The sequence below is a fragment of the Anser cygnoides genome, chromosome 5 (assembly GCF_040182565.1).
Source record: "Anser cygnoides isolate HZ-2024a breed goose chromosome 5, Taihu_goose_T2T_genome, whole genome shotgun sequence".
Taxonomy (NCBI): Eukaryota; Metazoa; Chordata; class Aves; order Anseriformes; family Anatidae; genus Anser; species Anser cygnoides.
The window spans coordinates 61,246,759-61,271,624 of NC_089877.1; the positions used below are offsets into that span (position 1 = coordinate 61,246,759).

At 52.4% G+C, this 24,866-nt stretch overlaps 2 protein-coding genes across 4 annotated transcripts in view; both read right to left on the reverse strand.

Annotated features, from left to right (window-relative positions):
• JKAMP (JNK1/MAPK8 associated membrane protein) overlaps window positions 1–24,866 on the reverse strand; it is a 134,224-nt gene that overhangs the window by 33,621 nt on the left and 75,737 nt on the right. The window lies entirely within an intron of this gene.
• DAAM1 (dishevelled associated activator of morphogenesis 1) overlaps window positions 1–24,866 on the reverse strand; it is an 88,338-nt gene that overhangs the window by 16,375 nt on the left and 47,097 nt on the right. For 2 of the 3 annotated variants that reach the window (XM_066998488.1, XM_066998489.1), the window contains 15 exons: window positions 22,260–22,349; window positions 13,447–13,518; window positions 12,500–12,594; window positions 10,526–10,859; window positions 9,878–9,988; window positions 9,662–9,765; window positions 9,074–9,140; window positions 8,534–8,651; window positions 8,286–8,424; window positions 7,777–7,835; window positions 7,238–7,425; window positions 6,624–6,935; window positions 6,387–6,494; window positions 1,842–1,871; window positions 614–717 (listed from right to left, as the gene is read on the reverse strand). In XM_066998488.1, the coding sequence (XP_066854589.1) occupies window positions 614–717; window positions 1,842–1,871; window positions 6,387–6,494; window positions 6,624–6,935; window positions 7,238–7,425; window positions 7,777–7,835; window positions 8,286–8,424; window positions 8,534–8,651; window positions 9,074–9,140; window positions 9,662–9,765; window positions 9,878–9,988; window positions 10,526–10,859; window positions 12,500–12,594; window positions 13,447–13,518; window positions 22,260–22,349 (1,931 nt within the window). The remainder of the gene's footprint in view (window positions 1–613; window positions 718–1,841; window positions 1,872–6,386; window positions 6,495–6,623; window positions 6,936–7,237; window positions 7,426–7,776; window positions 7,836–8,285; window positions 8,425–8,533; window positions 8,652–9,073; window positions 9,141–9,661; window positions 9,766–9,877; window positions 9,989–10,525; window positions 10,860–12,499; window positions 12,595–13,446; window positions 13,519–22,259; window positions 22,350–24,866) is intronic. The other variant, XM_066998490.1, reaches the window with a different exon arrangement.

Here is a 24,866-nt window from a genome sequence, read left to right on the forward strand (position 1 = left end):
CTGACCCGCTGTCCGGACACCGCAGGATTTGGGAAAGCCCACCCTGCCCACCGCACTGCTCGGGGCAGGCTGGTCCTGGGTGCCACAGAAGCAGAGCAGCTGCTTGGTGCCCCAGAACGACCACTTTGAATGGAGCTGGATTTTACTGCTGTTGGATTATTTTTTTTTTCTGGGTGAGCCAGAGAAAAGCTGCATTCTCTGCTGGTTTTGTCTTTTTTTTTTTTTTTTTCCAAGTACCTGTGCTGCTGGTTCATCCTTCCACACCACTGCAGGCTGGTTTATTTTTCCTGGTGAAAAAATGCCCTTCTTATCCTCTTGGCAGAAATGAGATTTGGGGCTCGGATTAAATGACTTGTAACAGCATAGGGCTGCCCTGGCTGGAGCGGGACATACTGGAGGCTGTCATCCTGGCAGCTGCCAACAAGGGACACTTCTGTCCCAAAGCCATGCATGGCCCATGGCACCCATGCAGGACGTCCAAATTACGCTGCCAGCTGTGGCAGGGAAGCTGCTTGCAGTCCCCAAACACTGCACACACACACAAAGCATTTTCCCCAGCATACAGAGACCGTATTTAGCAGCCACCAAAGCTCAAACAAAGCCTCAGCCCTACCTGGAGAGCAGGATGTTGCAGTTCTGAGCTCTCCGGCCGTCTATGACCGAGAGCTCCTTGACTTTGTGTCGGGAGCTCAACGTGTCGTCGATAGCATCTTCCTTCTACAAAAAAATAGGGGAGAAAAAAAAAAGCATGGAAAAAAACCCCGGAGAAGACATTTAGTACTCTCAGCACATACCAATGCGATACACAGCGGGCCCCCATTAATCAGGAGTGTCACCACGGGTTACGGGTAAAACCCATAGCCTGTAACTGAAATACAGTGAGCTGCTTCAGAAACCAGAACTGGCTTTGAAGCCACTGGCTAGAAATGTAAATATTTTCTCAGACAGGGAAGATTTAAGAATCTGCAAACACACAGGCGCTGGTGAATAAATAAAGCAGGGCTTTCTTAGCGTACATATTTGTGATACTTCATTAAACCCTCGCATGAAATGTTTCATTACGGGCGGCTGCACACACTCAGGCCCACTCTTGCTCCGCACCCCAAACATTTGCAGGCGCCCTTCACGCACCAGTCCGCAATAAGAAGTTTACCACTGAAAACGACCAGCCTCACAAATGCAACTTGCTGCATTCGCTTCTCTTTCAGGGAAATGCTTCCAAAACAAGGGATCTGAAAGCACAAATCCTTGTGGCACGGGCACCTAAATCTCCCAAGCAGCTCGCAAACATTATTGTGTCCAAATGAATAACAACGTGCAAAGGTGCGGCTGCACACAGACGGGCAGATCCAGGTAACAGTGATCTTGCAGGGTTGCCCAAGGAGTTCAGGTTGACTCTGGTTTTAATTTACCATATTGCATGTTGTAGTCAGGTTAATATATTAAAACCTGGCTATTCAATCCTTCTGTCAGGAACATAACCCTGCGCTGCGAGGTCCCACGTGCTGCAGATGAGCACTAAATGTTTCCGAGCTCAGGAGACGTGGTGCACAAGCACCCTACAGGTTTAGGGTGAGCAAAGAAGTTTCCATTTTTCACTCCTTTTCTTGCACTGACCAAAAAAAAGCACCTATGAGAAGAGGGAAACTGATGGGATGGGTGGTGCAGGGCTCTATTGAGCCCCTCCTGCAGGTACAAGTTTATTTATCTCAACCTTTTGTCCCTCCGGGCAGGGACTCTGAGTGATGCTCAGTAGCTGCAGCTCCCCTGAGTAAAAATCCAACCCCCGGCACGCGTCCCCGTGTCCCCAGCCGCTCCAAGACCTGCGGATGCTCACTTACCTGCCGGGAGTTACTGCTCACAAAGAAGTCCTACAGCCATAGCAGAAGCATGGAAAAAGGCAGTAAAAACACATGCAGTTGAGTGACCTCCGCAAAACCAAAAGGAATCAAAGCACAGTTAAAAGGAGAGGGGGTCACGCAGCGGGGTGAGCAGCAAGGGGGAACGCGCGGGGTCTGCCAGCGCTGAAAAATGAGGGATGCAGGTGGGGGCACGGTGGGGATGAAGGGAGGAGGAGGAGGAGGAGGTGCGGGAGGGGAGGAAGGGGGATGCTTCGCGGCTGGGTCACGCCAGGGTGCTTCTGCGCTTTGGGGACGCAGGGGACCTCCGCCAAGCCCTGCCAGCGCTGGCCCCAGGCAGCGCCGCTCGGCCCGCCGTGCCGGGGGGAGGAAATTGCTGGGTTTTTGCGAGTCTGAGAGGACGAAACATCACCGCCAGTGCCAGGAAAAACAGGGCTTTCAAGTGGAAATAACGAGATTCTCATCCCGGAGCAAATCTCGCCGCAGCAAAACTTTACCATTTGCCATGGCAACGCCTTTCCCCTTCGCCTTTCTCCTCCTTACAGGGAAAATAACCCTTCTGCGGGGCTCGGCAGCCTGGCCAAACGCTACCCTGATGCCCAGCCTGCACTTAGCTCGTCCCGAGACCCCGTTTGCCTGCCGGGCTCCCCCCACCCCGCAGCCCTGGCCGGCAGACTGGAAGCACGTGCAGCAAAGCCGGTACCGCGAGACCACACACACACAAGAGAGTTTTCCCTCCCCGTTTGCTGGGCTGCGCCTTTTGTTGGTGGGTTTTTTTGGCTTGGCTCAAGGTCCAGCAGATTGGCGACGGGAAGGGAGATAGCAAAGGTGCATAAATTGTTTGTTGCTGTTGTTTTTTAAAAAAAAAAATGAAATAAAAAAAAAAAAAGAAGGCACGCAGCGGCCAGAGGTCCTCTGGAGGTAGGTGGACTCCAAACCCAGGTCATTTAAAACAGCGTTTCCTTCCAGCCCCTCCGCTCGGAGGTGACAGCCGGCCCACGTGCCTGCTTTGAGTTAAGTCTTCTCCAAACATCACCACTGCCTTTTGCAAGGGAACCTTGTTTACGCAGGTTTTCCCCTGAGCGGCTGCCAGCGCTTTATCAGCCCGGGAACCGTGCGTGGGTTTGGGAGGGAGGATGGGAAACGGCTCTGTCGGACATCACGAAACGTCCCGGGCTCGACCTGCAGGGGGCTGAGCCCAAGCCCCCCCGCGCCCTCTGTCCCCGTGGCTTTTTGTGTGCGAATGGCTCCCGGCAGAGGTGCAGGACGGACAACGTGTGAAGCTTTCCTGGAGAGCAAAAACGCTGCGGCCGAGAACAAAAGCAGAACGAAACGTGCCGGGAGACAACGAAACATCAGCCAAGGAAACAAGGAACCAACCCGTTCCCGAGCGTCCCGGGACAGCGGAGGTGCCAGGGCTTCCTTCAGCAGCGGCTTTGCAAGGAAAGGGGGGGCCGACAGACCTTAAATAAAGACACCCGAGCTGCTATTGCCGTACTTCAGAGAGATCAGATGAGAAATGCAGCCCTACAATTCAGCTGGACACAAGGCTGCTGCCAGGGCAGAATTGGACTCCACGGGCCGGTCGAGGTGGTAAAGGAGCAGTGCTTGATACAGCAACCTCTTCCGAGGCAGCTCCTTCGTGAGACAGGCACGAAGCTCTCCCCCAGGCAGGGATGGGTTTGTTGCTGGTCGTTTAGCTGGCAATCAGCCGTCCTTCCATCCCCATGCTTGCACCTGCCCCAAGGTACTGGAGAGCAGAAGGATGGGGTGGTCCTTCTGCCCTCTGCCTTCTCCAGGAGAGCTCCCAATGCACAGAAAGGGCTCATTATGAAAAAAAAAAACCACCTCCCTCTCTGCCTCAACAAGCCTCATCCCTGCCTCTTTCTCTTGCACAAGCCACAATCCAGCCTCTGCTGAGGGATGGCAGTGAAAGGAGGAGTAACTTTCAATCTGCTGCCTTTGTCCCCACACACATCCCCAGCCCCTGCTGCCCCAGCCCATGTGCAGGTCGCTCTCACCTACACGGAGCAGATGTAAGTTTCCTTCTTTCATCCTTTTTTTTTTTTTTTTTTGAAAACAAACTTTCTTAGTTCACTGCTAAGCCCCCAGTTCAACAACTGGTATTTCTCCACTTGGCCCCGGCTCTTCTACCACGCTCGCTGTGCCTGCCGTGCCCCAGGACTGCCCCAGCCACGTCGCTGCCGCTCCCCAGCATCGCCCCCAGCCTCGGCTCCCAAAACACCTCCGACAGAGGTGCAGACCCCTGCGCGGGGATCTGCTCTCCTGGTAGGTTTGGGAAGCAACCCAGCACAGGGCAGGGATGCTCCCAGGGGTGAATCCAGGGCGCTCCCGTCCTCTCCGCGGGGAAGGGCCCTTTCCCCAGAGCCGCAGAGTTCCCTCCAAAGCCTGCGTTAACCTCCCAGCCTGGGACGTGGGAAAAGCGTTCAAGGAGATGCTTGGAACTGAGAATGTAATTAAGTCTGTGCACTGCTCAGACGGGGATTTCCAGGCGCCACAGCAGTACAAGCAGCCAAGTCCCATCCGTACCGGAGCCACCACAGCTACTCCAAGGGGGTCTGAGATGTCCCTGCCCCACACACACCTCCGCAAGCTGCCCCCAACGCGCTGGAGCATCAGTAATGCCGTTCCTCAACAACAAAAAAAGGGCAAACGCTGATGCCCCAAGCCCTACGGACATCATGTCTCAAGGGAAGTGAGAGATGTGGTCACTGAGTCAGTGACTTTCAGTAAAGGGTTCAAGACAGGGAAGGAGGAGGAGAAATCCCTGCTCGAGCTTGAAAATGCTGCAAGTTATTAAGAAATTAGTTTAACATCCTTCCCCCAAAGGACAAGCAATTCTCATCGACTGAACTTGGTGGCCCAGGTGATGATGAGCTCTCCCAGCTCCCATCCAGCAGACACCTTCCAGACACCAAATCTTTTTAGTGGTGGCAAAAAGCAAGGAGTATTTATTACTTTCATGCATCTGTAATCATTCCAGGGTGCGTACCCCAATAAAAGAAAAAAAAGTGACTGACTTGCAGAGCTGCATTTCTCATCTTAACAGCCCAGCCTCGCACACTCGGGAGGTGCTCTGCAGTCTCTGGAGAGAACAAGACCCTCGTGGAAAGCCAGGGATTTCCACAGGCATCACCTGTGTGGCACTCTGGGGACTTGCAGGTGGGTGAGGACACGAGCTGGGGATCAAGGGCATGGTCACAGCACTCCGCTCGCACAAATGGTGCTGCTATGAGGTGCTGGTGGGACACAATGAACTCTGTCTTCTGTCAGTCCCACCCCAGTCTCTGGCTCCCACGTTTGGCTCCCTTTCGGAGCCTGGGACACAAACCCATGCCACAGCTCTCCTTGCAGCGTGCAGCATCTCCCCCTCCTTGCTGGCCCCACTTCACCCAGCAGGACCTCAGCCAAGCCAAAGTCTGTTTGGATTTCTGCCTGGCAGTAACCTGCAGCACACCAGGTGATTCACTGACTCTGGCCAGAGGGCAAGCTGTCCCACGGACACGCTAGGTTTCCATTCTTGCCTCCTCTCCATTTCCATCTCCTCTTCAGATGGGCCCTATTCCCAAAACACACCAGGGCAGCACCTATTCCTCGGGGGTTACTCTTGATATTTGCACCGCTCTAATCCACCCAGATCTTGCCCTCCATTAGCCTCTGGAAGAGATTAAGCTCTCACGTTGTCTAAGGAGCTTACGTGATGGGTCTGCTCCTTCCCAGCCCGTCCCTCCTGAGCCTGGCGAGAGCAGACAGCCTGGCCTCTCCTCCCCGCAACGCAGCCAGACGTTCAGCAGGTGAGCACAATGTTTGCAGCCTCTCTCTTACTTTCTCCCCTGCTTTTCCTGAAAAAACTCATGGCTTTTGACCACTAACGGTCCTGCCTGGGGTAAAACAAGTGTCTAATTTTCTTCATGGGTTTTGATGCCTTCCAAACTGGGGCCATATTGCTTGAGAAGGAGATTAAAAAGCAGAGACTTTTGTCTGCAGTGTCATTATTTTGGTTTGGGACTTGCTTTTTGTTCAAAGCTCACATTTTGCTCTGGGCTCACTACAAAAATAAAAGAAGAGATCCACCCATGGTAGATGTGGGTAAAACTGAGTCCTTCTTGGCCAGAGAGGGATATAAATTTTCTACCCAATACAGACATGAAGCAGTCGCTGTTAAGAGTGATCCCAAAATTACTCAACCGTGGCCACATCTGGGGGCTATTTTCATGCATTCCCTGTCATTTTTGTTTGTTTCGTGATCCATCTTGGTGCTGGCGCTGTGACACACGCGGTCAGGTACGTGGGCAGGGGCGAAATCGGTCAGGTCTGGCTGTGAGCTACCATTTCCAGGCAAAGGCACTGGCATGCAAATGAGAGGACAAACCAGATCGAGCCGATCTGGCAAACGGAGTGAAATAATGGCAGGAGGCGCGTCCCGAGACCACACGTGAAACCAAGCGGCTTCATAACCACGGCGTCTGCCCCAGAGGCCTGCGCAAGGCCCCGGCCAGCCGTTACCTGCTGTCTTTGGTAGGCGGAGAACGTCCTTTCCAGGTCTTCGAGGTCCAGGATTTTAAACACTTTTGCATCATCTATGTCGGTCCACACGGTGCCTGCCAGCTTGTTCTGAAAGACAGTGGGAGCACAGCAGGTTGGGGTGCCTCCTTTGGCACCTCTGGTTTTGTTGCCTGAATTATTCTCCTTCTGCAGAGCACTGTGGCCCTCTGAAAGCACAGATGGGAACCCCTGGCTTACCTCTGGCAGCTTGGACCAGTTGAAGGACTTGAGGGCGTTCGTCGGCTGCGGGATGCTCTTCTTCTTCAGGGCAAAGCCCAGCGGTGCTCCTGGGGGGGGCATCACCCCATCCAGGGGCGGGGGGCCAGGGGGTGGAGGGGGACCACCCGGAGGGGGCGGTGGTGGGGGTGGGGGTGGGGGACAGCCCCCCGGTGGTGGCGGTGGTGGTGGAGGAGGGGGAAGGAGGGATCCTGGTGCTGGAGAAGGTAAAGGGCCACCAGGAGCTCCTGGTGGCAAGGGAGGTCCTCCAGGGCCGGCAGCACAGATTGCTCTCTGAGAGAGAAAGAGAGGAGGAACTGGTCACACAGAGGGAAGGCACCATCCAAAAATGCCTTTTTTTTTTTTGTTTGTCAGAACTTAACCAGCATAGGAAGTCACTAAAGGCTTCAGCATGCTTGACTGAGGTCCAATGCAGCCAGAGAGGTGAAATCACCCCATTCCCAGGGATGGACATCTTGGGGGCCCTCCCAGCAAGCACCTTCTGCAGCCCTCTGTGCAGCCTCCAGAAATCACCCCTCAGCACTTTCAGGGGATTTGGGACATGGGCACAACGAGGAAGAGGTTTGGGGCCTTACCCTGCTCATCTCATGGAGCTGTGCTGTGAGATCCGCCACCTGCTGCTTGACCTGCTTGTGCTCACTGGACTCCTTCTCCAGCTTCTCCTTCATCTTGTTCAGTGTCTGCATCATTTCTTCCTTCTCCTGGGCCTTGGCATCGCACTCCCGCTCCTTCTTCTCCAGCTTCTGTTGAAGCTCGGTGTGCTCTGAAATAGTCCCCAAAAGCAACCCTTGAATCCACTTTTGGGTGATGAACACTTCGGTAGCGCAGAAAGCAAGCAGTGTGCAGGGTTATAAACCCTGTGCTACTTAAGAGAGAAGTTGTGCAATGGGAGAAAGGGAGTGTGTGTTGGGCACGTTAGACTCTGGCTAGGGCTGCCCCTGTGTTGCAGACCCCATGAAGAAATTAATATCTATTTCTATCATAAGCCCCATAGCATGATACAATCTCAGCCACTCACGCACAGTCCATCCAGTTAAATAAATAAATGTGAGCTGTTTAGCTTACCGTGCACGCTCAGGTTAAAGTTAGTGCCTTTCATCTTTCCACCGCTCACCTTTTCGCATTTTTTCCGCTTGCTCTTTCCACTGTTTGACTTCATTTTCATTGACTAACCTAAAAGGAGGAGACAAGCAGTGCTATGAGACAACCCCGGTGCAGCCAGCGAGCAAACACCACCAGGAAGAAACACGACTGAGGAGCACTGTGCAGGGGAGTTGGGGCTGCGTGGGGTGCAGCTCCCGTGGGGGTATTTCAGAGAACTCTGCTCTGCCCCCAGCGGCTCCTGGCCACGGGGTTTGCATGCTGGGATGCTCTGCTGCCTCCGCAGCTCCAGGGACCCCGACTTGTCCAACCGAGGAGCAGAAATGTCACTGTGAGAGCAGTGAGTGATGAATAAGGAACAGTGACAGTCAAGGGAAATAGCTCACTGAGCACGTCTTCTTGAGTAGGTCAAAACGATCCGAACCTGCCAGGGATGATTCCCAAACCTTGCCTCGCCTGCCCTCCGTCTTGAGCAGACAAAGTCATGGCAGCGAGCCCCGAGAGAGGAGGACGAGCACTTACATTCGGACGACGTTTTTGATATTGAAGTTTTCCAGGGGAGTGGCGTCGGGGTCCTGCCCTTTGTCACTCTGAATGACGATCTGCTGGACGATCCTGTCCAGCAGCAGCCAGTACTGGACAGTGTTACCGCTTCTTTTATCTGGACGGGAGGAAGGGAAGAGGCTGGGAGAAGCCGCAGGGACATGGCTGCCACCCGGGCATGGGACTTGGGCTGTGAGGTGCGAGTTTCTTGCCCCCCCAGTACTCACAAGGCATTTGGAGACAGTGGTGCAGGATGGACATAAAGTGCGGGTAGGCCTCTGTGTGAGTCAGCCTCTTCCTCGTCAGCTCAAACATCTGAGTTGCGCTTTTGGTGTCTATGTGAACCTGCGGAACAGAGCGCAGCGTGCTCAGGCCACCGGGCTGATGTGACCCCAGCTGGATCAGCCCTGTGGCGAGGGACAGCAGCACCAGCATCTGCTACCGCACACAGCCGTGAGATGCTGCCATAAGCTGTCTGAATACGGCCCTGGTCTCCTACGAAGCCTCTGACCTGAGCTTCCTGAGTCTCACCACCAAACCCTGTGAGCCTCTTGGCATGGAGACAGCCCCAAGTGCCCCATGAAGGGCACAAGGCCAGCAGGCAGGGGAGAAGAGGGATGAAGCAAATGAGCAGCGCAACAGGAGACAGATTTCCAACCTCCAAATCTGACCCAAAAGCCTGCACTTTGTCCTGGTCTACGCAGGTGTTTTTTAAAGGAACCATGACATCAAGAGCCAGGCTCTGCAGCAGTAACATTCACACTCACCAGCTCAAATCTTTTGGCAAATTCCAGTTCATCTTCATTTCTAAGCATTTCGAAAAAATCTAAATGCCTGAGGAAAGAAAGGAGAAAAAAAAAAGCTGTTAAAAGTAGATATAAATGTGGCCATGCATAGCAAGCAGCCAGTTTGGAACAGCTTCCAGAGCATCCCACTAACAGGCAGTGGTCCAGAGACAAGCAAAACTTGAAACACCAACAGGATCTTCAGCCTAGAGCTCCTGGAGCTCCACGTGTTTGTCCTCACCCTCGCCAACTCGAGAAACCAATTCAAAAACACAGAGGGCAAAGTAATTACAGCCCTTCCAAGGACTCTTTTGGAAGAGGAGATGAGGAGGAGGGCTGACAGCACCCACCAGGATGGCACATCCTTCCCAGCTCAACCCTGTGCTAGAGTGCAGCAGAGCCAGGGTTCTTCCCCTCCCCATTTTGGTGACACCAAAGCATTTCCTCAAGAGGAGCCAGATCTATAGTCTAGACCCACGTGGTTTTCCCCAAATGCCATGTCCCATAACCAGAAAGCGTGCACGTAACGAAAGGGGAAAAATAACCATCAGGCTGCGGGTCACCACTCACCGGTCTAGGGTTGAGTTTTCATGCTCTCTTAGTTTGTCAATGACTGGCTGGATCCCAAGCATGAGAAATTCGTATCTCAGGTGCAGTCTGAAATCCAGGCTTTCCTGCCAGGGACAGTTGTTGGGTCAACACAGCAAGGTGCATTTCCTCAAAAACCTTACTGAAAAGCCCCGAACCCACCAAAAGACCACCCTGTCCAAAAGACCCAGAGCTCACCACGCCTGCTCCCTGGCTCAGGACCGCGTTGATGAAGGACATGATCGCTGTCTTGAGGCTCACTTCATCCCGATACCGCCCCGTGCTCTTGTCCAGGTCATTGATCAGCGTCTGTTAAACCCACAATGTTAAGTTAAGGGCCCAGGTGCTGCATGAGCTGCCAGAGGACACATGCGTGCACAACTTCTCCTGGTGCTTCCAAAGCCCCCGCAGCAGCTCACTGGTGATGCTTTCTAGACCAACAGCTGCTGCCTGATGTAGCCCAGCCCATCCCAGCACCTGTGTCTGCAAAAATCAGCCCACCCAGACGTGCTGCAGCCTTGCTGCAGTGCCAAAAACCCTACAACAGCGAGCATGCTGGGGGGGGGGGGGGGGTGCGGCCCTAAATAACTGTTTTCCCACTCTTTGCTCAGCCGTGGATCTCGTCAGATAGGGCATCGTTCTGGGGTAATTCTCAGAGTATCAAAATTACAAATGGCCCAGACAAATCATGCACACGTGGTATTTAGATACCCAGGAGGAGGAAGGGCCAAGAACTCCAATTTGGGCTGTCTGGCGAGGTCCCCTCTACTCTCAGCAGCGGCTGATGATCCACCCAGACCCAGAGCCGAATTTTGGGAGCCGAGGGGTGAGTCGAGAGGCACCCACCTGAAAACGAGTCCGTTCGCTGGCGTATTTCTGGTAGTGCAGCATAGCCTCCAGTACCTTTTTGTGGCCGCCGGGAACCAGGCACACAGCGCCCATGATTTCCAGCACTGCCACCTTCGTCTTAATATTCTCCGTGCTCAGACTCTGAGCGATTACGTTAATGCTCTCCGAATGGGCCAGGACGTGAGCCCGGCCCAGGGAGTTGTTCATTAGTGCTTTTATACATCCAATGAGCGAGGTATGTATTCGAGACTCTGCTGTCTCATAGTCCATACTTTTGAGGAAGTTCAGAATACACGACAAGCCATCCAGGTCGATGAACCGGGTTACAAACCTGCCAGAAGGAAGGACATTTTAAAATCAAATGCTAAAGGAGCACTTAACCCACAAACAGGGCTGACTTGTCTGCTCTTGCAAACCCAGAGTGCTTTCACATATTTTTTCCTGCAACGGATTTTGCATAGCAGAAAGCCTGCAGGACTTCTACTGGTCCTTTGGGACCAGTTTTGCACAGGAGGGGAAGAAGCTCCCTGGTCCTGGAGTTGTCTTCTTACCCAGCTGCAGCCAGCCCACAGAAACCCCAACGTCATGCCCACAACACCTGCCAGACCTGCTGCCTCACCACCCCCACCCTTCTCCTCCGCTGTACACATCTCACACCTTTTTAAGCAGGGATTTCACGTTTTGATGATGACTGATATAATGCTGCTAAACTGAATGCAGACTGCGAATGCACACAGTGCCCGATGCAGATTCAACAAAGCATGCAGACATAACCCACCCTCCTTCACTGCACACCGCTCGTGCATTTTAGGACCTCCCTGCCCGATGCCACCCTGGCTGGGTGTATTCTGTTTTGGAAAAAGGAGTGGGCTTGGACAGCAAATGATCCGAGAACATCCCAGCACTAGGATGAGTTTAATTTAGATCCACCAGTGCTTATGTGCAGCAACAAAAGGGATAATTGCACTCCCAGTGAAAACTGATTTCTCTGCTTGAAAGCCCGCTCGTACGCCAGCCAAAGTCAATAGGAAATTTGATGTTCACTTCCCTGGAAACAAAGGTAGGTCCAGAAGGTAAGGCTTTCTATAGAAACCTGCTGCATCCCTCTGATTTCCAGTGAGATGAACTCACAAACCACTTTTAAGCACTTTGGAAAGTTTAATTGCAAACTACGACAAAGCTGGGTATGGGGACGGCAGGAGCCAGCGCCCAAGAGGTCGAGGCTTCACGGAAATCGGGTGCTTACCCCGACCTTGGGAATTTCTGACCAAATCCCACTGCCAGAACCATTGCAAAAGAGAAATGGAAGAGTGCAATGCATTTGCAAACAAGAGCTGTGTCTTCCATAACCAGACTGGGCAATGCATTTCTTAATGAAATGTTTTCCCATCCGAAAAGTCAACCAGAGGCATCTAAAAGATTTTTCAGATGTGTGCATGCAGACTCCAGAGAAACTTAGGAAAAAACTAAAGACTTTTAGAAAGAGCCCCACCCTTTCTTTATCCTCCCCATCAATACCTCCTAGCAACTTTTTTTTTTCTTGCATTCCACTAAAGCCTGAAGATTCATACGATTTTATTCCTTCAAAAAGCGCAAGGAGAGTTGAACTTGAAACAAAGGGCTTGGTTGACCAACAAAATTCGGATTTTTTGGAAAAACTCTGGAAGGCATTTTTATATTCTGTAGCAATTAGAATGACAGCTAATTTGAGAGGGGGAAAAAAAGTGGTCTGATTGCTCTGAACAGACGTGAAGGTGCTGATGGTTCTCAGCCACTAAAAAGGCTGAAGAAAAGGAACAAAATGACAAGACGTGATCCAAAAAGCAAGTGCCATTTCAGGGTCCCTGCCTCCCAAGTCCCCTCATCCTCAGCCGGCCCCATTTCCATTTCTTTTCTAAAACCCCCCTGCCAGGGAACACAGATCAAAAGCCATGACCAGCGCAATAAAGCAAAGAAATGGAAGAGAATTGCCTCATTGGTTTTGTCCTCAGTGCAGTCTTCAAACTTTCTATTGTTTTGTTCCTCTCCTCCTCGTCTTCTTTTTCCAAAGCAATCAGCGATTTCCTCTGCAAAAGGAAAAAGAGTGGCAAAAATCTCAAAACATCCCTGTGTCCAGGGGATGGTCCTGGGGCTGGATGGGGCAAGGAGAATACAGGGAGCTAAAGCAACACTAAATTGGGGTGAAGGGCAGAAATGGGGGGGTCTTTTAGCCTTCCCCCGTACCCATGCATCCCATGTGCCCTTCCCGGGGGGGTGTGGGGATGCCCTGCAGTCTGGAGGGACAGGATACGGCATCCACGCCTGGGGTCACCAGGGTGGGTGCCAGGTCTTGCAGCACAGCCTTGCCCTACAGGAACTGTATTTCCTACAGAAAACAGCATTATTTTGGTCTCACCCAGCACAACAGCAACCACCCAACGCAGAGGGTGTTTTGGGAACAGGGTGGTAGCAGGGATCCCGCTCTCATTGCAGCAGCCACCAAACAGCACCGAGGCTGTTGGCCTCACCACTACCACAGCAGCTCGATGCCCTCCCTGCTGGCACTGCACGATCAGACAGGTTCCTTCAAAACCAGCCTGAAAATTGCTGTGTGCCTTTAGCCTCGCTGCTTCCTGGTGTGCAGGGAGAGGAAAGGTCCCCGTGCCTTGGAGAACGTCTCCTTTCTCCAGTTGTATCCAGTGGTCCAGTGGACAAAATAAACTCTCCCTGCATTTCACCTGGCTTAAATAACTTCCATCAGTGTGCTGGGGGGTCTGCAAACTGGAAAGGCTGAGAAGTGCCACATTACAACATCGTGGCTACAATACTCGGCTCTCTCAAGCACAACACTGACCGTATCACAAACTATCACGATATCACGACTGCTCTGCTGCCATTTACAGTTTTCACAAGTGCCAAAGCACTGCAGAAATACTCACAGCAGCCATGGAGTTCAGCTGGTCGATATAAAACTCTGGCCAGCTGGTGGCTCCTTTATTTTCTTCCTGGTCCTGCAGAGAGGGGGGAAAAAAGTGAAACGAAGAGAGTGGATTAGAAGAAATTGCATTAACACCTCCTGCCCTTCAAAACCAACCACCTATGAAGATCCCTCGTGCACTTACATAAATTTATATCAATATAAGCTAAATTTTCTGCACTCTGAACTCACCACTGACAGCTCCAGATATGGGAACATTACCTGATCTACTGAAATAGCACATTTTATATGCAATGTATTACACTGTCTGCCTGTGACTAAGCTCTGCCCCAGTGTCAGTGTATCAGTTTGGGAATTATACACCCAGATTTCTCTTGTATTGAGTCTACCGTGCCCTTGAAGTTTCGGCCATACAGCCTCGATGACTGTGCTTTGAGGGGAAAAAAAAAAGAGTTTTTACAAGCTATGAAGGGTAAACAAATGTGATGTGAACAAGGTTCAACTCCTGGGGGAGGGCTGTGACTTGCCACCAAGGGAGTCTCTTGGCACAACAGCCAAGAGACCCTGGGGGTTCATTAGTTGTTAGGAGGGAACATGCACACGGCAATGTCCCCCATGAAAGGACATCCCCCCCAGCCCAAAATCTATGACAACGATTGAGGCACAGCCTCCTTTGGTCATCCCGGTTTACAATGTCCTGTCTCTGCTGAGACACACAAGTCGTTTTCAAGTTCTACCATGTTGTTGTAGGACATGACCAGTGGACTGCTGAGCCCAGGTCCAAAAAATAACAGGTAGTATGCGTATTTTGAAGGAATAGTTCAAGACCAACCCTCTTCCCTACTGTATTTTCCCAAGATTTATACCAAAAGAAGAAAAAGGATAAAATAATAAATCCACTTCAAGTTGGACCAGGAGAAGCAGCCCCTCCCAATGTATCAGATGGAAGTTGAGATGTTTGTAGGGGTTGTCCCTCACTGCAGCTCCCTGCGAAGGCCAGGGACAAGCCACCCTCCTGCTCCCACGTCTGTGCGTGCAGACTACCAGCAGTCTGGCTGATTCCTGCAAGTCAAAGGAGCAGAGTCCAAAATATTTACTGTGGTTCAAGAGGCATAAATGGGAAATGTTTGTGCATCCAAACTTCCCAAGCTACGGCTTGCCAAGATGAGAAAAAGAGAGAGTTAGCAAGCCTTCAGCATGGGTGGCTCTGGGATGGGGACAAGAGTTGAGGAGCACCCAGGTGGCAGCCTGGCATCTCCCGCAGCGTGCCAAGGGCCGAGAGAAGCTGCTTAGCCATGCCTCCGGTCAAGTTTAAGGCAAATGAAAGGACTTTCCTGAGTGAGACGCCTGTATTTAGACCTCCCTGCCCTCTGCTTTATTAGTCTGGGCTGCTCGCCCCTCCTTCTCCCGCCAAGAACCCAAGTTTTGAATGAAACACTTGATTCACCTTCCCTCGACATTTATTTTTTTTTTAAACCCGAATGGGAATCAGCAGAATTTTTTTTTTCCGAGATGTTAGAAAAACAACCCAAAAATGTGGCCTACCAGTGCCAAACCTAATAAACCTGCAGGAGGTCCCAGCGCCTGCCTCTGTGCCGCCGGGAGGACCGCTAATATCCGTGCTCTGCCACTAAGTTTTTGCTGGCTACGAGAGGTCCCCCGGGACCATTCCCGACTCTGAGCCTGCTCCAGGGGCAGAGGATGGCAGGCAGGGCGCCCTCTGTATCGGTTCTCAGCTGCCTGTGGTTAAAGCTTCCCCCATGGGATTTGGAGAGCAGCACCCGCTGCGCGTCCGCTCTCCCTTGCCGAAAGGCGCCCGGGTTGTTGTTGTCCCGTGCAGATGGGAGCGCAGGCACCAGGCTGGGGCCACAAAACACCCCCAGCCCTGACGGAGCTGCTGCCAGACGCTTCGGGTCAGCCTCCAGCACCTTCTCAGTGGTGGGCCCAGCACCGTCTGCATGCACAGGACACGACAGAGAGCACGACCGTGTGCCCAAGGCACTTAAAAAAAGGGAAAGGGGCCAGGGATGCTGCAAGCCTGCAAACATCTGCCGGCCCACGCCTCCAAGCCACCCTGCTGCGGGAAGGCTCTGCAGCAATCCTGCACAGCCTGCGGGTAAAGCTTTCCATGTTGCCAGCGTTCCCAGCTCCTTTTGGAGGCTGGCAAGCAGGCTTCGACCCAGGGACTGGCGGAGCTGGAGCGGCCACGTGCGCCTCGACCACTGCCCAAAACGGGACCGGCTCCTGTCACCTCCTGGAGACACCCCTGGAGGTCCTCCCCATCACCCCAGCACCCCCGTAAGGAGCACCCCGCTCCTACCAGCGCTCCCAGCAGCAGCACCGAGCCCAGGGAAGGATGCAGGGTCCCCGCCGTGGCACAGCACCACGAGGTGACCGGCTGCACCAGCACGGCCCCGGACCTGCTGCAGGGTTGGGGCTGAAAGGAAGCGGCGGAGAGAAAAACACCGAGGTCTCCGGGGGGCGGGAGGGGGAGGCTGAACAACAAAATTGGCTAAACTGCTCATTTATAATTAACTTACTGCATTATAAATATTTCCCTTTGCTCGGCTCCCTCGGGCTCTTGCATTTCCTCCCTGAAACCCCCAATTTAAGGAGCGCTCTCAATTAAGCGCAGCAGAACCTCATTAATTCACATGAGCAGCCGGGCAGGCTCGTCGGAAGGCCGCTTCCCATGCAGAAGGGGAGAGCACAATAAAGCAGCCAAAGATCAGGGCAGGGGCTTCCTTCAGCTCGCCGCAGGACGCTGCTCAGCGGTAATTATTGCGGCTAATGGTCTACAGCACACCGATAAGTGTCTCTGAGTGCAGTCGGTGGCAATAAAGGAGCCACCCGACAAAGCGGGGAGCCCGGAGGGAAGTGACTCATGCAGCTTTGCTCGGAGCCAGGATGAAGGAGGAAGCTCTGCGGGCACCGAGCTCTGACGGGGTGAATTCACAGAAGTTTTCCCAGCACCCGGGCTGGGCTTTTTGGGGTGTGCATTTTGCAGCCGGACCTTAATGAGGATGCTCCAGATTCAGCTCTCCAGGAGGGTCCATCCTATCCTGCCCTGTGGGATATGGGACACAAACAGCCCCCAAATTCTTCTGTGCACCAAAGCCCTCTCCTTCCTCTCTCATTGGGAAGCTCGGCCAGGAAGGGAAAAGTGATGTGAGCAGGTAGGAAGCCACTGGGGAAGGAAGGCAGCAGCTGGCGGGCACCAAGTGTGGCCGGTGTGTTTCCCTTCCCAACGTACAGGTCTGAATGGCCTTCAGGGCAGCTCTGTGCGTGGCACAGCTAAAAACAGCCACCGGTGAGCCCAACGGCCTTGGGAGAGGGGAAAAAAAATAAAGTCCAGTTCTGCAGGCTGCCAGACACCGCTCTGTGTTATAAAGCATCACTGTCAGCCTACTGGGCAAGGAAACCTCGGGCAAGCCCAAGGCTTGGGAAACCTCCAAACGTGTTCCCTGTGCTTGCTGTCTTCTTAAGGAGCACCAAAACACGGGCTGATCTGAACCCAACATGCTGGATTAAGTTCTTTGAGGTGAACCTAAGCCAGAAAACAAGAGCTGGCTTGTGACAGCCAGCTCCATGCCAGCCCCAGGGAGACAGCTCTGGTGGGTCACCTCCCTCTTGGGACACCCTGCCGAGCTGGCGTGCTCCAGAGAACTTCCCACCAGGACAGCCGTAACAAAGGGTTAAGAAGAAACTCTCCCAAAAGGGGCAGGGGCCAGACCATCACGAGTCTGGGATAAGCAGGCAGCCTCTGTCCCCCGTGGAGATCTGCTCGGGAATACAGCTGCCGGGGCTCACCAGGGTTCAGTCCTTCTAGAAACCTTGCTCCTGCTGCAAAAACAGAAACAAGCGCATCCATTTTCAAGCAACCTCCTGACGATGTTTTTATTTTGCACCCGTCTTTCTGTTCCGTACCAGCAGAGCAAGGTGAAGCTCAGGGCCACTGCGGCCCACCCAGCTTCAGCATCCCCAAGGCTAACCGAGGGCGCTGTGCGAGGAGCAGTCCCTGCTGCCCGGCCCTCCTGCCAGGGCGATAAACACGGGTGCTGTTTGCAAGGTCGAAAAAGAAGCAGGCAGCAGCACGGGTGGGTTTAAGCTGCCGGATTGGGGGCGGGTTTAAACCGCCAGGTTTGCGGTTCCAAACCAGCACAGCCCCACCGAGACGGATGAGCCCTCGCCAGGTGTGCGCCGGCAGCGGCATCCACGCACCAAAAAAATAAATAATGCAGCTAATGCCGCTTCCCCGTGCTCTGCCAAACACTTGTGGAGCGACCCTGGCAGCCCTGTGGCTGCTGGGAAGGGCTGTCATTTAATACGGTTCTATCAAAGCTGCTATCTCAGGTCCGAACCATCCTGTTGCAGCACAGGCTGCACTGTTTTTCCGTAATGCTTCCTACTCCCTCCCCTCTACAAACGCACACATGCCCTTGTACGCTTTTCCCAGGGTTTAAAAATTATGCTAACAATAAGCAAATATAGCATGACCAGATGCCTTTCATAGTCAGATGGTTCATTGTTTAAAAAGCTTCACTTTAAAATCCAAAAAGATTGCTAACAGATGCATTTTTTGGCTGGAGACAGAGAAAAACCTCGCCTGAACAAAAGCGTGTTGTGATTGGAACTAAAAAGGGAATTACCTTTAAAGATAAAAACTGTAAACATTTCCTATTGAGAAATACCCCCAGCCACGTACACAGCCTAGTTTCTCCGCTGTTCGGTGGGAAGGGGAGAAGTGTCAGCCCGCCAGCCTTACACCCGGGACGGCGTTTCAACCTGCCGCGGCCACAGCCGCGGGTGTTCTCCGGCTGCAGCGGGGCTGGAAAACACGGCTCGTGCAACCCAGGGGCTGAGCGGGGTGAAACACCAGGCTGTTTATACCCCTTCCCCTGGTGCGCCACCTCTGTCAGATTTTGCTCAGCTCTGTTACTGCAGAAAAAAAAAGTATAAAGAAAAAAAAAAGGGTTTAAATGAAGGAAATGGATATCAACGCAAGCCCCGCCGCGGTCGAGCACCGGGACAAAGACGCATGTGGAGGAGCGAGCTGGAAAGCGGAGCTCTCCGGAGGGGCGGGTGGAAGGCACAGTCGGACAGGAAAGAGGCCATCTGGCTGGGAAAAACAGCATCATTGGAGAGTCATCACTCACTTCCCTATTTCTCGTGTGTTTTCCCCTTTCTTCCTGCAAGCACACCGGTGCTGCCTTTTCCCAACGCAGAGGGACCCTGATGTTACCTCTGGCACCTGAGAAAATTGTAGATGTAACGCCGACTTCGGCTTGCCACGGGGACGGCTTCATACAGGAGAGAGCTACACGCCCTGCCAACAGGTTTTCAGCATAGGCTTAAAAAATGTGCCATCGTTTGTCATCTCCGCGGGTCATTTGTCATCCCTGTACAACCTCTGCCGGGTTTTACAGATGTTCAACATGAGCAGAGAGTTTTTCATTGAAAGGAAGAGGGGCACAGTCAGACCCTGTATGTATTTTACCTGATTTTAGCTATCAATTCCTTCTGCACAGTTATTTATGATGACCTTCTGCCTGAATACCCCTGAATCTACGTTTATTTTTGAGGATCTTCAAAATCACCCAGTGAGCTGCCCCAGCAGCGTGACATTACATGCTGGGGCTGGCAGGAGCCAACGCTCCTGCAACAAAGACGGGCTGCAGAATAAGTGCTAAGTGTTATTTATTAACTCCTTTTGGAGCTTGGCCTCCGTTTAAGAAAGGCCATCCCGAGTCTCCCTTCGTTTTCAAACTGCTTCAGACCCGCAGCCAAAGCCACGCCAAACCTGGAAACCCTCCGGCTTCCTCCCCGTGCTTCGGAGCAATTTCCTCTCCCGGAGAACAGGAGCAGCAGGGAATAAAATGCTTCGGGATGAGGTACGGAGCGAGTCATCCTCCAGAAATACCACTCTAAAAGCGGATCTTATCCCGCTGTTAATGCACCTCCACTTTTGCATTTCCTTGCTTGATTTCAGCCGAAGAGGAGGCTGACAACCTCAAAGAAGGTCTCTCCAACCGGCTTTAAATCCCCCTCCAGGTGTGCGCACGGCAGGGCTGCCGGATTTAAAGGAGGCGACCTACCTGCCTGGGTCACTGCCTCCTGACTGCCCAGCCTCCATCTCAAGGTGCTTTATCTCTCTCTGCCCCCAGAACATGCCAGGACAGGACCTTGGGCAGTTTACTTAGGGCAGCCCTCAGCTCCGAGCAGGGCCAGGGTTGTGCCCCTTGCCACGACAACCCAGCACAGCAATGTCTCGTTCTGGCCAGCTTTTAGCAAACCTTGCCTCCCATGGGAATACAGGAAAATGGGTAAGGACTGGGATGCGCCCTGCAGAGCAGACCTGAGTAAGGCTGCTGATGCTGATGGTGTTGGGCACGGGGCTGCAGCAGGGAAAGGCACCGTCTCCCCAGGCCAGGACGCGCCAGGACCTCCTGCAGCACCGCCTCTGCACCAAGATGTGCCAAGGAAGCTCCTTCCACAACACGTCATTTGAAAGGGGACAAGCAGGCTGCCCCAAGGATACCTCTCCCCTTCCCTTTAGGAGGATGGGGACAGAGGTTTTGTAGGATGAGCATGGAGAAAAAGTGTTGGCATCATGGACTGTAGGCACGACATTGGATATTTTGCAGCAACTGCAGCTGGGAGCACTGCAATCAGCAGGGAAACTGGTAAAAAAAAAAAAAAAGCTAAAAATTAAGATTGCCCCAAACTGGGACTTTCTGACTCAAAGTCCGACTGAAGTCTTTTGACTCTTAACAGCTTCCCTCGAGCGGAATCCAAAATTGGCAGCAGAGGAAAGAGCAAAAACTGCTCAGAGGAAAATTCTGGACCCTTTGCAACTCACATAACTGCCTACGACTGATGTCAGCCTTCGCCGGCTCCCCCAGGACCCACCGGGCGAAACAAGGGCTTACAAGTTCTTGTGTAGTTCAAAAAACGACTTGCTATTAACCACGGACAGGCCAAAATATTCTGGCGTATCCCGAATTTCCTACATCACAGCTGCTGAGGCAGCAGCCGAGGCAGCGAGGTAGGAGCCCAGCCTTATCTCCAGCTCCGCAATTACTCAGCTGGAGAAGTCCAGCCCCTCGGTGCCAGATGTTGCAGGCTGCCCCGCAGGTGGTTTGTCCTTGTAAAAACAAAGAGGTACACAAGTAGGATTTCCATAAGATGCTACGACAGTCACAAATGTTCCTCTTGTCCTCTATCCACGTCCATCACGTGGGAGCATGACTGCCTGGAGCCTGCCCCGCGCAGGGAAATGTTCTGCAAAGCACCTGGCTCCCCACGCTCCCCGCCTGCTGAGCCGCTGCTGGTATGGTTTTGCTCATTTTTAATTAAAAAGCAGGACAAAAGCATTCGTCTCTCCTGCCAACCAGCCACCCAGCACATCTGCATGAGCCCTGCAGCTTGCCCAGATGGTTTCGTGAGCAGGGCAGGTCCTCCGTGACCGAGGACCGTGAGCAGCAGAGCAGCAGCCAGGAGCTGGCCTTGCATGAGCACGAGATCCAAGGACTTTGGAGGACGACGCGGGGCACTTCTGCGGCTCCTTCCTTCAAACCCACCAGGGAGCAACGACTTTCTCCATTTTTAAAAAGCCTTGCAGTGCCTGTGTGAGCACAAATAGGTGCTGGAATGGGAAATGGGGAATATCAGTCCCATCTAAACCCTACCCCAGGAGATTAGATAGCACTTAATCTCCCCACACAATAATAATTACACGGCTCTGCTTGATTTAATTTCCTATTGTCTCCGCTTATTTAGACACACTGGAGTATGGCTACACTTATCCTAGAGGCAGTGACAAGCGAGCATCTTCTGCCCATGTTCTCCTTGATGAAGAACAGTGCCTGTAATTGGTTACCATCTCTTCGCCCCTTCAATTTAAATCTCGGACACGCCAGGCCTCCGTATAACAATAATACATGGATTTCAGGGGCATTTATGAGAGGCTTAAAACTTAATCCTACATGAGCAAGGTAAGCCTGCTCTTGGCCTGAAATGAGGCTGGAAAATCTGGTGCCATTGCTAGAGCAGGAGAAAACGGGCGTTAATAGCAGCAAGTGCCATTTGAGTGGGGCCAGGCCACCAGGAGCATTTCAGAGACAACTTCTGCAGCAAGGTGGGAAGCTTATGGGATGCAGCAGCAGCTCTGGGAATGGCTTGCACTTCCCCCCAATGACAGAGATGTTGCTGCGATGCTGAGCTCCTGGCACTGCTTTGCCCTGGGTGTGCTTTGATCAGTTTCCAAACTTTAGTATTTTTGCCCCATTTCTCCCCATTGCCATAAGACCTGCAGGACCTCTCTGCTTTGGGTAACACAAGGAAGGAAATGAGTCCCAACACAGTCAGATGAGTTGAAAGTGGTTCTGCAGCCCCCAGGGCATGCACTTCTTTGCAAAGATACGGGGCAAAAATCTTTGGTTTACTGGGAAAAAAGCTGTTGGGGCACAGAAAGCCCAGGCCTTGAGTGAACACAGATCTTGCAGGGGTCAGCCCATTCCCAGTTTGGGAAATAGGGGAAATTGCAGGGAAACTGAGCGCCTCACAGAGATCCAGCGCACACCCAGGAGGGCTTGGGAGGAAGGGCTCTACATTTTGGAGACGTGGGTCTGAGGACCTTGCTGGCCACCCCCACTTCCCTAGGAGCACCCCAGGGAACAGATGCATTCCCGTGATGCTCCAAATACCACTTTGCATCCCCAGAGAGTGCCGCCACAGAACTTCCACACCTCCTCCTTTCTAGTACAGGTAAGAAAAGTACGCTCAGCCCCGCCGGCAAGCAGACGCGTCTCTTACTTTTTTCTTGCTGCAGTAGATCTGCCACTTCTTCTCTGCCGGCAGCGCAAACATCGCTTCTCTGTGCTTGTCCGTGAGGTCAAGTTCATCCTGGAAAAGGGGAAAAAAAAAAAAACAGCACAAAAGAAGCAACGTGAGTGCACAACCCAGAGATCACCCGGACACAACCCCCCGGGGAACTGATGTCCCAGCTCATCGCCCTGCACCTATCGATTTGCCGGGTCAATGATGCTAATTATCATCTCGCAGTTGCTGACCTCTCCATGACTCTCGGGCAACAGCCGGCTGCCGGGAGGACGGGGCTGCAAATCTCTGCCTCATCCCTCCCAGACATCCCCTAAATTACTTGATAAGGCAGCAAACCTTTCAGAAAGGACCCTCGCGACGCCAAGCACCCCATACACTACGGATGCCTGCGGGTAGCTTCACACAGAGATCCGAAGCTCCTGGAGGCTTGCCCAAGCTTGCTGGGCTCGAGGGCTTTTTTTTTTGACTTTTGGTTTGTTTGCTAATAATTTTAAAAAGCTCCTAATATCTACAGTTCATAAAGATACCTCCTCCCCATCAAAAGTATGGCAGTACGTATGGGCTCCATACTGCTCGGCAGAGGTAAAGCCGTTTACTGATTGAGGCCTTCAAGGGTTTATTTGATTTCATTTTAAAGGACACATCCGTTTCGCACTTTGAGGTCTCTGTTAGCAGCGTGTCCTCCGCCGGGATGCCCGAGTATTATCAAAGCCCTGCTGCTTCCTGGTGCTAGATGTAGGTCAAAGCTTTTAACAGGGAATGAACTAAATAAAGCATTCAGGCAGGGCTGTGAGGCTCGTTTCTAAAGCCAACATTGATCCTACAGCCACGGATGTCTCTATAAACCACCCCCGTCGATGACAAGCCTTTTGCTGGAGGGGTGTTGGTGCAGCGCTGGGAGTGCTGGAGATGCTGCAGACGGTCACAGGAGAACCCTGACATGGCCTCCAGCCAAATCCCAGTCAATGGACTTAATTAAGAGGATCCCCATTAAAAATTACACACTGAATTCTAGCAACTAAAAAAAAAAAAAAGAAACCACATGGAGACCCATTAAATTTTCCTTGCCTGAATAACGGTGCTTAAGAACTAAAGCAATTATGTTCACACAAGGGTCTGCGTGCTGGTGGCCCCTGGTACCCCAACCAAAGGTAAAAGCCCCATTTGGTGAAGGCTGAACAAGACACTCACGGGGAGACATGGTCCCTGCGTGAGCAAGCCCACAGGCCATGAGGAAATTCAGCTGATCTAATTAAAACTCATGTTGCATCTAGTATTCAAGGAAGGGAGCCTTCAGCTATCGTGTAGCCCAAACCAACACAGCACACCGCGACAGAGCCCTCAGCATCTCGGAGAGGACTTCGCCTATATATCCACTGCAGGCAGTGATTTCACTTCCCGATGAAATTACTCCTTGAAAAGAAAGGCGCTGTGGAGCTTTTTTGGTTATGTACACATGGAGGAGCTTCGCCTCTTCCTTGGCTCCCCCCCCATGTCGACTGACCTTTCAAACCAATGTGCGAGTGGGCATCCCCCGCCTGCCGAGCACGGCCGATGCTCGTGGAGCTCTGGAAGCAGGCTTGCGAGGTGGCCTTACATGGGAAATACCCAGCTGCGATTCAGCCTGTCCAAACACAGCTCTTTGGAAAAGGGCATTTGGGCATGTGAGAGAGGATGAGGGGTCCGTGACGGATAGCCACCTCCGCAGTGAGGGTCGCCCCAGCCAGCTTCCCTGCCACCCGAACCCCGGAGTCACATCTGTGCCGAGGTTCTTAGAAAAATATTTATTGAAACTTGTAAAATGCCCAAACCCTAAAAATAAGACTTGTACAAACACGAAGATTTATTAACCAAGAAAAAAATATAAACTGAGCTGAAGCCTCAGCAGGAGTAAGAAGGAATAAAGCGGAAGAATGTAGTGGGTGCTGGTATATGACAACGTGCAAACAAATCCAAAAAAGGTGCAGAAATACTGCTAAGCCTCACACAGCATGTTTCATTATGCCCCAGCTCTAACACGTTCAGTCATCACTCAGAAACACCTACCTAATGATAGCTTGCAGGATGCTTGGGAGAGGTGTTTAAATAAATAATATGTGGCAACTGGTGAATACAAGGATCCTCCTAACCAAACAGTGACTAACCGCTGTCATTCTGAGCTGTAGCAGCGACTTAACCGTGAAGAATCGGGTCTTTGCTGTTACGACGTGCATGGGCATTTCTGCACCCACCTCCAGCCTTGTTGGGCTTGAAGCACCACGTGTGCTCGTGGATGAGTATCTCCGTACGCCTTGGCCCTGAGCGGGCTGCTCAGAAACTGTCCTTCAGACTCCAAAAGATCAACAGAGGATAGGAAAACCAACCATTTTCCAGTCGTTCACAGACAACTGTACCAATGCTGGTCTGACTTAGTCTTTTGCAATCGCACTGCGGAGTCGTAACACGGCCGAGAAGCTGTGCACAACCTCAAACCCATATGCACCTTCAATTAAAAATCACCAACTCAATAATTAGGTGATTCTAACTGGCAGTTAATTTTATAGGCCATTTGCAAGCCAGGCACTCCTGCTACAGCACACG